The sequence below is a fragment of the Pundamilia nyererei genome, unplaced genomic scaffold, assembly GCF_000239375.1.
Source record: "Pundamilia nyererei isolate P.nyererei 1_Seehausen unplaced genomic scaffold, PunNye1.0 scaffold00020, whole genome shotgun sequence".
Taxonomy (NCBI): domain Eukaryota; kingdom Metazoa; phylum Chordata; class Actinopteri; order Cichliformes; family Cichlidae; genus Pundamilia; species Pundamilia nyererei.
Genome location: NW_005187421.1, coordinates 4,381,127 through 4,394,954, shown reverse-complemented (window position 1 = coordinate 4,394,954; position 13,828 = coordinate 4,381,127). Strand labels below are relative to the sequence as shown.

General features: G+C 43.0%; 1 protein-coding gene across 2 annotated transcripts in view; it reads right to left on the bottom strand.

Annotated features, from left to right (window-relative positions):
- Positions 1-13,828, bottom strand: part of fat4 (FAT atypical cadherin 4) — a 100,272-nt gene that overhangs the window by 12,740 nt on the left and 73,704 nt on the right. The window contains exons 7-11 of one of the 2 annotated variants that reach the window (XM_005726559.1): positions 12,979-13,159; positions 11,002-11,252; positions 6,428-10,777; positions 4,741-4,845; positions 4,011-4,318 (exon numbers count right to left, since the gene is read on the bottom strand). In XM_005726559.1, the coding sequence (XP_005726616.1) occupies positions 4,011-4,318; positions 4,741-4,845; positions 6,428-10,777; positions 11,002-11,252; positions 12,979-13,159 (5,195 nt within the window). The remainder of the gene's footprint in view (positions 1-4,010; positions 4,319-4,740; positions 4,846-6,427; positions 10,778-11,001; positions 11,253-12,978; positions 13,160-13,828) is intronic. The other variant, XM_005726561.1, reaches the window with a different exon arrangement.

Sequence of the window (13,828 nt, the reverse complement as noted above, 5' to 3'; positions counted from 1 at the left end):
GCGCTTTTCATTTGGGGCTTAAACACAGGATGCATTTCAAATTGTTTTTTAAAAAGTGTATCTATACTCCTTTTGTTAGTGGTCAGTTTAAAGACAGTCCCATGTAAAAAAGGGACACATGCTAAAAATATGCTCAAAATAGGGCACCAGTGCTAAACCATTTTCTTTGCAGGTTAAATAAAATATTTGAGTAACTAAACTAATTTTATGTTATTAATGGAGTAATTCAATATATTTTGGACTATATCTTCATTAAAATAAAACAAAACAAAAGTCTACAACCTGTGGAAAATTGAGCTAAATTCTTGCCTTCAGCATCCAACAACCACCGACAAGTGGTCAAGGAATACTCATATTCACCTCATAACCAGTGGTTGCCAGGTGGTTGCAGACCAGTCTTTAGGCTTCTGTCACTCGATCCTAAATTGTTGCCATGACTGGCTTCACGCGTCAGCACGACCTCTATAGCCGTAAGCTGTTTAGCTTAGCACAAAACCTGGTACAGACTTATTCTGTCAGAGGGTTATAATATCCAGCTAGCATCATCTTTGAAGTTCAGTACTCAAAAGATTTTCCATTTTGTGCTAAGCTAAGCTGTGTGCTGGTAAAATCATATCCAACTTATATATGAAAGCGGTATTAATTTTCTCTCTGTTATACCAGATGGTGACTAAGTATTTCCAAAAATGTTAAGCTTTTTCTTTCTTCTAAAGATGGCAACAGCTGTTTCATTAAACCCCATATTGTGACAGTGAACGACAGAGGGACAGAGCAACCTGATGGGTGCTATATGCTTATTGTTCAAAGTTTATTGTCACAAGAGAACAAAATCCTCAAACCAATTGTATTTCCTTCCCGATTCCCTGCCTGAAGTATTTAAAGGCAAATTTCTAAACCCTAAAACTCATCAGAATGTGTGAATATAAATAAATATTTTCTCAAGCACCGTTGGCATATCTTTTACTCATGAGTTCTGGCACCATAAGCTGAGGGTTACTTCATTCAGATGAGTTACAGTATATGTTCCTGAACATTTGTGTTCCTAAGTCTTGTTCAGTGGTTAATGTGAGCTTTGTTCACCACAAGCCATGCAGTCACATTATTTTTCTTTATTTCATGAGTGTTCGATGGGAGAGGGGCACAGAAATGCCATACATTACAGCAAGCGTTTCCCGTTTCCCGTTAATGGGACAAAAGCTTTTGGCCAGATGTGGATTATTCTCTTTTCTCCCTCTGTGCTCAGAGAAGAAACGACCCTGCTAGAAAAAAATAATAAAAATGGGCTGGTGAGGAAACTGCCCGGAAAAGTGTGTGAACGTGTTGAAAAACCAGGGCAATCACGCTCCACCTCTCGTGGAGCTTAAGTAAATACGGACCACACTGGCTTGCATCTCTGACACAAATCATCCACAACCCACCGGGCACACACACACACAGAGTTCATTTAGTACACTCGTGTCACACCCGAGTCAGACACACGAACACACATAATCAAATGAGAAAAAACTACAGAGACAAGAACGAGTCGAAGAACAACAGAACGCATTTGTGACTCCGAGGCGCCATAAAGAACATCAGAACCACATAAACATTTTTTAATGTTTTTCCTGTGATCAAAGGCACTGCAGTCATGCTTCTGCATTCACTGTCAACTGTCACGAGCTGTGCAGGAGGAATAATTTCTCAAAAGAAACCTTCGAAATGAAGAGCAAATGCATCCCCCAAAAAATGAGGAGTGTATTTTTCAGCTTGGCTAGCACTGGAGGAAATTTGAAGAAAGCACCACAGGAGATCATTGTTTTCCCCATGACTAATACAATGGGGTGGGGGGTGGGGGGGGTGGGACCACAACCTTACTCTCTGTTGTGGTACATGAGCTGAGTAACATTTGTTTTGTGCTTGTTTCTAGGACAAATAACTCACCTAATCCAAAACTTAATGATTTGCTGCTGGTGTTAATCAGCGGCAGTCCTAAACTGTCAAACTGAATTTGAAACATCATTGTCAGAAGATTTGAGTTTGTTCTCACACGATATCACTGTAATTGGTATTAATGTATAATTTAATCTAAATAATGCTTATTATTCTTCTACTCACCACCAAAATGTGATCTAAGAGTACAGAAACACTGCATCTTTGACAAGAATGACTCATCCGAGGTTTTTCCTTTTTTGTATTCTCAAATCTCCATGGAGATTTCTGTTTATAGTTTCAACCACTACTCCTCTTTTTTTCATGCCTTCAAAGATTACTACAAACTCTGCAAAATGAAATTGATCAGCTTTTCAGACTGCAGAGCAGATGGTCCGGCACGGCAACACAAGGACAAGTATGTTGTTGTTGGAGCTGCCAGGCAGGAGGAAGGCAGAAAGACTACAGAGACGTTTAATGGATGTAGAGAAGGAGGACGTGCACAAGGCTGTTGTGACACAAAGATATGCCAGGGATAGGGTGAGATGGAGGCAAATCACCCACTGTGGCAACGCCTAAAGGGAGCAGCCGAAAGAAGTAGTTGTTCTCAAAAACAGCTCTAATCCAGTTGGCCTTCATTAGGTTAAAAAAATAAGCTAAATCTGACACGGATATGGTTCTGTTTGGGAGCTAATGAGTAACAGTTGAGAAATTTCACATTTTACATTAGAAATGACTTTTTCTTTGTTTATGGCACTTGGACCAATAGCTGCAGTGTTAACCACGAATACAGAAGCAAAGAGAAACATGTCAAACTTTATGAAATGCACTTTGATGTTGCATTCAAATGCTTTTGCTAAATACAGTTAATGGTACTGTAGATTATATATTAAAGGATGCGACATTAAGATAAACTCACTTGGAACAAGGCAATATGGCTGTTTGAATTTTGACACCGATGCTTTGGATGCTTTAAAGCTGGAAACAGTTACATCCTTCCTTAAACTCTCCACTGAACCTTTAACTATTAACATTTTCCATTACTGTGGTTTAAAACTGACGTCTTCGTACACTGTAACTCGTTGGACTGAGACAATTTGCCTAACATTTATGGTATTTGACAATTAAAACTAATTCCTGCAGAGATGACAGTAACTGAGATGGTTGCAGTATCTGTGAACTCTCTGCTCCCTCTGATTACTTGGAGCCTTCACGGTGAAGCAGTGCATGACCGTGTCCGTGGTTTGCGTCTGCTTTCGGGATTGGCTCAGAATTTAGGTGCAGGAACGCAGAACAGACCTCAAGCCTGGCCACCGAAATGACCCGTAGCACCTTTTGCAAACACGGTGATCAGGTTCACTTTACACCGCTCAAGGGAGCTGGCACTTCAGGCGTGACACACTCACATTTCTCTCTCATTCTTCAACAGCCCCAACACGACCACCTTCGCATAATATTCACCGGGTACCATTTGCAGACAGAATCACAGCTTTCAACGTGTGCTGTATTCCTTTACACCCGTCACTCTGCACCATCTCAAAACTGACAATTTAACGATTTTACCAGCTTCCTATGAAACTCCCAGTGCACGGTGGGAAATGACAGATTTGAAGTCCAGCAGGAGAGCTACATTATAGAAGGCTTGACAGGGCCTAGCTGGATTTTTTTTCCTCCTCCTGCCTTGCCACTGCATTGCTGGCAGGGAGAAGCCTCTCATTCAGAGCACAGGAGACAGGATTTCAACCTTCATGGCCATTTTGGATCCTGGTATTGTAAATCACAACTAGCAATAAAATATAATTACAAACCATGAAAACCATAAGCTGAGCTACCCGTGGTTTGGGGAAGTTTAATTATCATCTGATGGTGCAAAAAAGAATATAAGGCCAAATTTGGAGTCAGCTTCAGCTATAAAAGCTCAGGACATAAATGCTATTGAATGTGCAGTCCCTTTGCAACTATGCAGCATTTTCTGATTTTCCTAAATGTTTTTGCTGCTAGACCCATAAAAACTAATATGCCACTTAAAGCAGGAGCGAATGATGAGAAACATTTAGAGTATGAGATATTTTCTATCGTAAAAAAACAGCAATTCTTACCATCCCAGCTCTCCTGGCAATGACTGTGTGGAACTGCCCATCCGAAACTTTTATCATGGTCATCAATTTATAAGTTCCACTTCCCAAGTTAAAAGAGAAGTGCATCTGTCCCTCGAAGATCTCCAAAGCCAGGAACTCCGCCTTGTCTCCGGTCTGGTTATCGTGGTTGTATAAAAGCAGCGCGTTGCTCTTCAGGGTAGCAAACTTGATATATATGTAGTTATTGTTGGGATCCAGAGACGGAAACTCCATGTAGGAGAGCTCCTCAAAGCCATAGCTGTTCAACTCGCAGTGCTTGCCGAAAACCCCTGAGGAAAAAAACAGACCGAAAGTGGAATCATGGAGGAAGCCAATGAATGATTCACAGTGCTGCTGTGATAAAAATATCTACAGATAAAACAGAATCTTTATCAAGCAGCATTATCTGCTTTGTATATAGAAGTAACAAAGCAGATATCGTAGCTGTGCGATCACAGTCTTGCAAAAGACTCTTCAAAAAGTTGAAAACTTTTTTTTTTCTTGCATCAAGTGGAGACTACTACTGAGGACAGCAATACAACACATGAAAAATGGAGACAAAAAAATGAAATGACAGTTTCCACATTTGTTTAAGAAATCAAAGGTTAAGAATGAAATAGCTGCTGGGAGAGTGCATATCTGAATTTGTCCATCTTGCTTTTCAATTTAGCGGGACTCTGTAATACCCTGAAAGTTTCCTACTATTACTTACCAAATGGACAATGACAGTAATATCCATCCACTCGATTCTGACAGGACCCGCCATTAAAGCACGGGTTACACTCACAGTGATTGATGATGGAATCACACGTTTTGCCTGGGTTCACAGAACAACACAAATTAAAATGGATGGGGTGGCAGACAACACAGGAAAACCCCAAAGGGAACACAGTTCACTTTCCCCACAGGCCAAGTCATGCACGCCTTTCATCGCCTCACAGCTGAGAAATGCACTGCAAAAAAAAGATCCATTTAACTACGTACTACACCTTTAAATCTCATTCAAGCTCAAACAACAATATGATAAAAGTGAAAACTGTAAGTTCACCTGTTTCAGTGCAGTTTCACAAAGCTATTTTGGAAATAGCATTGCTTGCCCAAGATGATATCATTTGACCAAAAACAACATCTTGAAACTTTTATAGGAAAAAAACGAAATGATCTCATTCAACTGGCAGATTCCTCTCACTAGGAATAATCAGATTTTCAAACTCATTGCAAATTATGTTTGGACGAGGCTGTTTTTTTTTGGTTTTGGTTTTGTTTTGTTTGTGTGGGATTTTTTTTTGCAGGGCAGAAAGGCAAATAGTTGGAATGTACACAAATGGCCACCATACATACAAGCAAACATATAAATGAAGTTTAAACATCACGATAAGGAATGCGACACTGATAATACAAATAATACACTGGCTCCGAGAGAACAAACGGTTCATGAGTGGTTAAATAGAAAAAGATTGACAATGAACTTTTGAAAATGCATTTTATGCTGTAAATCTTGAGACAAGTTGCTTAATGGAGACAGATTCTGCTGCCAAACACCAGTTGTGGAAACAGGAAGTTGAGAGTTCACCAGGAGGGCATGCAAACTACTGTAAGTCAATAGGTGCCTTTCTGCAGGAGGGTCATTTATCTTGATGAAACCTAAAGAATTGTGCTCATTTTTTATCATCATAATAAAAAAGGACAGTAATGACTTGACTTGAGGCAAATTGCCTGCTACAGCCCGCTTTGAAAATGCCTTTCAGATGCTACAGTCAGAGGCTGAACAACATACAGGTCCAAATGACCTTGAATGTAATTCCACTTAAAATCCACTCCCTTTTTATCAAGGGTAATAATGAAGCATATTCATTACATTTCCAAATTAAAAGGCCTGATTGGATCTGTTATAAAGCTGCTCATTTGTCATGCAGCTCAAAACCCTGCCAAATGAGAAATCCTTGATTAAGAAATCCCTGTGTATACAGTTGGATCAGAAATGTATCTGTGTGTGGCCAGAGTTGCATGCACATGAACACACACAATGAAATGCGATAGTGGTGAACTGCGTGTGGAGCCTAGACTCAAGTCCTGACTACGGTCAGCTTCGCATCATCCTCTTTATTAAAGCAAACATGGCGGGCTGATATGCATCACAGCTGATACCCCCCGCCCCCCAAACAGCAATCCAAAAATCAAACTGTTTTTGGCAGTGATGCTTGTATGCTATGGCTACAACACCTCCTGGAAACATTCAGAAGCAAATATTTTCATTGGACCTAAAGTCATCTGTGTGACTCCAGTATTGTGGGAGTTTTAATGCGCGCATGTGTGCGTGTCCCCGCGTGCTTTTTTCCAAGCCTAACATGAGTGGCTTTAAGGTCAAACATAAAATGTGACTCCTGCGTGTGTAGTACCTGCAAAGCCGGATTTACAGAGACAGTTGAAACCGCCTGGGAAATTCTGGCACAGCGCCCCGTTCTTGCAGGGATTGGAAAGGCATTCATTGACATCCCTCTCACAGGCCTTGCCGGTGAAACCTTCTGGACAGGTGCAGGAGAAATCCCCCACCAGATTATGGCAGGTGCCGCCATTGTGGCAGGGCGATGGCTGGCACTCATCGATGTCCGTCTCACACAGAGCTCCTGTGTATCCTGGCCTGCAGCTGCAGGCGTAGGGCTGCAGGGGGTGGTTGGAAACAAGGATCACTGGGACGCTTTCTTCTGTCTTAATATCAGGCCCGACACTGAGACGCCTCTTGCAGCTGCCTCCATTCTGGCACGGGTTGCGTGTGCAAGGATCATGGTCCACCGCATCTATTTGCACTCCGCTCTGTCTATATAAAATGTCTTTGATACTCTGGAAGAATGTGGCCACGCCACTTGGGTTGACATATTGTCCGTGGCCACGTTTCACAGCTGCCATCACGAAAGTCTGATTGTTGAGCTCAAACGCTCCATAAATCAGCACCCCTGTGCCTAGTCCTGCTAGCTGAGAGTTGGCAATGCGTAGGAAGCTGAGGTAGTGGTTGGTGAGGAAGCTTTTGACTCCGTCAGAGTGGAGTCGGATGAGAATGCTGTTATCCACCGTAGCATTGTTGAAGCCCACGAAGAGGACTTTGGCTGTGTTACTAACTGAACCGTGGACACCGTCGCTGCTGCGGATGGTTAGGTCAAACGTTCCATCTGTTGAGCGAGCTTTAGAGTTGAGGTTGCACGTTCCAGTTGGGATACTAAACAGACCTGAAGATGGAGGTATAAGGGAACAGTGGAACCTGTCCTGAATATCCGGGTCTTGGGGTCTAACGTCTCCCAAAGAACCACCAGGAAACATGTTTCCGAAGTAGTGGACCAAGATTTCCATGGACCTGGGCTCTGAAGGGTTGTCATTCTGATCATTTATTTTCACGTGAACTGTTCCCGTGGAGGACATTTGCGGCACGCCAGAATCCTTGATCACAACAGAGAGGTAGAAATCACTAATCTGCTCTCTGTCAATCTCCCGACTTGTGGTTAAGACTCCAGCTGGACTGAGACTGAAGTAGCTTTTGGCAGAGCCAGAATTGAGGAGGCTATATAGAAAGGGGCCTTGGTTGGGTGGTAGATCTGGGTCAGAGGCTGTCAGTGTTGTGACTGCAGTGCCAGCTCTCTGGTTCTCCATGACCTCAGCGTAGGTTTTAGTTAAAGTCGGGCCGTTATCATTGATATCTTCAAGATTCACAATCACCGTGGTGCTTCCGGTTGCGGGAGGTGTGCCAGTATCCACAGCGAGAATCGTCAGATTATACACAGGAATTGTCTCTCTGTCTAGCTCTGCAGCCACAGACACTTGGCCAGTTTTTGCGTTGATTGTAAAAATATTTTTATCAGACTCGGGAGCTATGGAGTAGGAAAATCTGCTCCAGCTTGGGACAGAGTCCGAGTCTTCAGCACTCACAAAAGTCACCAGACCACCGGGTGAGAGACCTTCACTGACCTGGACATCATAAAGTTCATTAGTAAAAACAGGTGGATCGTTTGCATCAAGAATAGTGATATTCACAAACACCTCATCAATATCTGCCCCACGGATGCTTCCTGCGTTCTTGGCTAACACTTTCAGTGAAACCTTCTCCTCTTTCTCACGATCCAGAGTACCTGTGACATAAATCTGGCCCGTCCTCTTGTTGATGCCAAAGCCCTTCTTTCTGCTCCTACCAAAAATGAGGTAGTAAACTACTCCATCTTCTCCTTGGTCTCGATCACTGGCAAATACTTCCCCTACCACTGTTCCTTTTGGAGCAGCTTCTGAGATTTCAAAGTAGTACTGTTTGGAGACAAAGCGCGGCACGTATTCGTTGGCTCCCTTTAGCTGAATGTTGACGTTGGCGAAGCTGCAGCGCTCTTCGTCTGGGACATTGAAGGCCTTGACTGTTAAATGGTAGACCTGCTTAGCCTCATAATCCAAGAAGCCCTGGGTGGTGATGATGCCCGTGTTCGGGTCAATAACAAAGAGGTCACTGTCTGACGATTGAATCACATAAGCCATGACCGCGTTAGCTCCCGAATCGAGGTCTGTACCATTCAGTTTGATCACGGTGGTGCCACTGGGAACGTTCTCCTGCACAATGGGGAAGTACTCATCAGGATCAAACACAGGAGGGTTGTCGTTCACATCAGTCACGTGTACTGTGACTGAGACGTAGCTTGTTTTTGCAATCCAACCACCGTCAGTGGCTGAAACCCTAAGCTCGTGCTGTTGCTTTTCTTCAAAGTCCAGAGGGTGAGCTAAGGATAACACTCCAGTTCTACTGTTAAGTGCAAACAGACCCTTGTCGTTGCCTGAAGTAATATTGTACGTGATAAGGCCATTCATCTCTTTGTCTTTGTCTCTTGCAGACAGGGTCCTTATTGCTGTTCCCACAGCAAGGCTTTCAGGTACAGTAGCTGAGATTTGGCTTTGCGAGAACTCGGGTGTGTGGTGGTTTTCCTCCGTAACTGCTATACTCACTGTCGTCTGTGCAGACAACGGAGGATTTCCTTTGTCGCTTGCAGTGATTTTAATCTGGAAAATTTTATTCATATCTGATGTAAGCGAAGAGGCAACAGTAATCCATCCACTTGTTTTATCTAGTTTGAATTTACTAGAGCTATTTCCACCTGTCATTAGGTACTCTACCTCGGAATTAAGGCCAAAATCTTTCTTGTCCTGAGCTACAACCCTGAGCAGTCGGGTGCCAACTTTTACACTTTTAGTGACAGGTGTAAAGTAGCTGGGGGAATTAAACTCAGGGGGATTATCATTGCTGTCTACAATGTTCACAATAACTGTTGTCTCACTCATCAAAGGCTTGAGTGCTCGGTCCGAGGCTGTCACAATGAAGCTGTGGCGGTTTATATTTATACTGCTAGCACCTGTTGAGTTCTGATATTTTAACTGCTGCTTTACAAATATCTCTCCAGTGCTGGCATTAATTCTAAAATACTCTGACTGGGATCGGATGAAATAGAAAATTTTGCCATTGAAATCCTCGTCGGGATCAGTGGCGGACACCCGTGTGACCAGAGAGCCCACCTCTGTGAGCTCAGGATAGTCCAGATAGTAAGACGGTCGACTAAATCTGGGGGCATTATCATTAATATCAGTTATGAATACGGTGACATCTGTGCTTACTGTCCAGCCGCTGTCATGGGCAGACACTTTGACAATGTAGTGATTAGTGTCTTCTCTATTGAGTGGCCTGCTAATTGTTATGTCTCCTGTGTTTGGATTAATATTGAATGGAAGGCTGGTATCTGTAATTGAATATCGACTAATGGCATTTGAACCGGCATCCTCGTCAGTGGTGGTGACTCTGGTGACAGTGTAACCCACAGGGGCATTTTCAGCCACTGTAGCACTGAAGATCTTGGAAAACCTGGGGGCATTGTCATTCACATCCAGTACGTTGATTAGTACTTTGACTATTGTGTTTTTGGGTGGCAAACCGCGGTCAGTGGCTTTGACTTTCAAAGTGTACAGAGCCACCTTCTCCCGGTCCAGTGGCCTGGTGGTTCGTATTTCACCGGTGGCTCGATTGATGCTGAAACTGTTCTCTTTGTTGCCCTCAATGATGGCATATTCCAGCTGTCCATTTGGCCCACTGTCCAGATCAACGGCAGAGACCATAAGCACCCCCTTGGGTGGAAGATTCTCCAGTATCTCAGCATGGAAGGGATCCTTATCAAATACTGGGTGATTGTCATTCACATCCAGCACAGCTATTTCCAATTTCTCATAAGAGGAGTAAGGTGGGAAGCCCTGATCTCTGGCCTCAATCCAGAGGACATACTTCTGTATGTTTTCATAATCCAGTGGATGTCTGATAGACAACTTGCCTGACAGCTGGTCGATATGAAAAGCATTATCCAGGTTCCCACTGGCAATGTAATATGACAGTGGCCCGCCTCTCATAGAAGACCCGGTCACAGTTGTAACAATGTGGTTGCTTGGCTGGCTTTCAGGGAATGTGAACGCACGCTCCCTCAACTTAATGACAGGGAAGTTTCCTCCAGTAACAAAGCGAACAGTCACGGTAGTCGTATCTGTTTTGGGATTAGCTCCGCCGTCTTTTACTCGAACTGTAAGTGTAACTTCTGAATTTCCAGTTAGCCTCTCATTGGCAGTGATGGCACCTCTGACTGGGTCGATCTTGAATTTCTCAGCATTGCGGCCCATCAGGGAGTAGTGTAGCTGGGCGTTTGAACCAGAGTCCTCATCAGTGACAGTAACGGCAAAGACCAAGGACCCTGAAGACATAAATGTGAATGAATGAGTCTTTGGCACAGTGATTTAGCAGACTAATTACTTATGTAGACATTAAAAAATAGAGTTTATTTTAGCATTTTAGTTAATTTTAGCATTTTCTGACATAGTTAAAATATTAAGCTATGCCTAATAACACAGTACAATGACAGAGCGAAAAGGTGCACACCACAACTTTTATTTAGCACCTTTTAATGCATGTGCTCACCTGATGCAGTAGATGCGGGGATGTGGGTGACATAGGGGTGGTGGTGAAAACGTGGGGGGTTGTCATTAATGTCGGCCACTGTCACGGACACAGTAGCAGAGCTGGACAAGCCCTCGGGCTGGCCTCCATCTGTTGCCACTACCAGCAGCTGGTAATTGGCCCTGTCTTCTCGGTCCAGCAGGGAGCTGGTGATAATCTGTCCTGTAGCTGGGTTGATGGAGAACTGACCGCGTCCTCCGGTCAGGCTGTAGCTGTAGGATAAACACAGAAGGACATGTTTTAGTGAAAAACAAAAACAAAGACTGCATACCAATTTGATGATGATAATGATGCTGTATGAGGAATTTTTGCAGTCATCTTTAATACAAATCAATATTATTCATTTGGTGTTATTGGATATCTTTTATTATTCTTTATTGAAACAGCAATTTTGAATTCATCCACACATAATTTCCTGGGCATTATTAAAGTATTCTGATTCTGACATCAAATACTTGCATATATATAGACTGTAGTTATGTAGTCTGGTACTCTGCACTGACTGAAGCACCTTGTTCAGTGCGACAAAGTTGCCTATAGAGGGCACTGTTTCAAGGTTCACATTAGCACAGTGAGGGGGGAATATGGTCAGAGATGGTCCCCACACTACACTGCGGTCACATCAAATCAGTGACATATTTAACTAAAGTGTCCATTTGCTTTCATGCTCTGTGGGGTCTAGGCTGCATTCTCCAGAATCATGCATTTGATTTATCTTCCTCATTGTTATATTTGTTATTGTGTAATCCAAAAATGACAAGAATTTTAATACTTATAAAAATACATGGTATAGAAAGCAAACAAAACATACATAATATCAAGTCAACACTCAGGGGGCTAAAATCTTTTGCTTTCAAACAAATATCAGGTTTCACCCTGTATCTCTCGAGTCTCCAGCAGGACCCAGACATAAATGTAAGCTGACACATACATGTACACACCAGTGCATATTTTGAAAAGGTTTCTTGAAAAAGCATCCCCCTCCAGAGATGGGATGACAAATTGCAGAACAATGTGTGAATGCAGTGCTGGTGCAAAGCTTATTTGGACATTGAAAACAATGTAAACTGTCCACAGATGCTTGTGGTCAGAACATAGTCCAGAGACAAGTCCAAGCTCGGGACTTACATTTAACGGGCTGTGAAAATCAAAACGAATAACTATATGTAACCAGTTTTGGGCCCCGAACCCCTGATGGGTACATCTCGTTCTGTCATAGACAATTAACATCCTCATTACTATGTTTTGGGAAACTGGAGCATGCTGCGGTACCCCCCAATGTGTAGCCAGTGGGGCTGCCGAAGAAAGAGAGGGGGCTGGACTTGAGTCAGTGTCCGGCCTGAGAGAGACTGGCCAGAAACTCTTACAAGCTTCCCCCTGGAGGGGCTTGTGAGTGTGAAAAAGCTTGAAAATCGCACCCCAAAACAATGACAATGACGCTACACTCTGTGACTAAATTTCTATCATCCATTGCAACATTGGTCTGGAATTTTACAGAGCTGGAAGTGAGTTAAAGTGTTTTACTGTATGGCCCCAAAAGGGTATTTTCACACCAGGGTGTAAAATCAGAGCATGAAATCAAACTGAAGCTGGCCTGACTGTGGAACTCAGTAGTTCCTGGGACCATATAGAGTGACATCTTATAAGAAGTGGCTTCAGTGACGTATGGACACTAATGTTTTTATTTTACTCTATTTGATATTTCATGTTCTTTAGAAAAAAGATCTTTGGGAAAACTCGGATTTTCCAAGTCAGTTCAGGGAATTTCAAACTTCAACTATCTGAATATGTTTGAGTGGTTTCATTTTATGAATCCTGTTCAAAAGAGCCATTTCCCACTTTGAATGATCAGAATATCTACAGCATACCAGGGGTCCCACTGACTGCAATAAGTTGGGAGTCTGGTTGGAATAAACAACTGAAAATGAAAAAGAATACCTTATAACACCATTAACTCCCACGTCTGCATCAGAGCTGTTGACCAAAAGCACATCTGTCCCAGTTGGGGCATCCTCCATGATGGTGGTGTGAAAGATAGAAGAAGTGAAAACGGGGACATTATCGTTAACGTCATCCACCATAACCGTTACCGTCCCAGTCCCACTCAGTGCTGGAGTGCCTGGAGATGGAAGAAAGAAAAAAAGTAACATGACTGACAGTAGCAGTTTACTTCTCCTTGAGTGATCACCTTAAAGAGAAGTGAAGGAGAAACTGACTCACTTGTTGGGACAGAAACAACTCATTAACCTTTCAGCAAACCGAATATGGAGATTATTCCAAGTGACAGAATTACAAACTCTGTTTTTGTGGGGACACGTGAGTGCCATTAAGTCCCCTTCTGACTTTGGACACATGATTTATTGTACATGACTTGTCATTTGCAGCAAGATCCACACTGAAGCAATTCACATTCCTGCAAAGGCTCGACCACACTGTTCCTGCTGCATTTAATTCAAGAAAATGTCTTTAGTCGTGGGTATGCACTTTCCACGGGTTGTACTGTCACATCAACGCACATCAGCGAAAAACACATCAAAGGGGCTCAATGTCTCTGAAACCAAATCTTTCAGGCGTCCTTCCTGGGGTCTTGGACGCTCACCGATTTAATCTCCACAGAGAGGTATCTATTTTAAGGTGCGCGGCACTGTGCGAGATATTAGAGCGAGAAGAAGTGCTATTTTCAGCAAAAATCCGACCGTTTTTTTTCCCCAGAGCAGGTGACGAAACACGGTTTGCTGCGACCTGGGGGGATGGATTTAAATCAATAGCAGATGAAAACGAGCCGCAA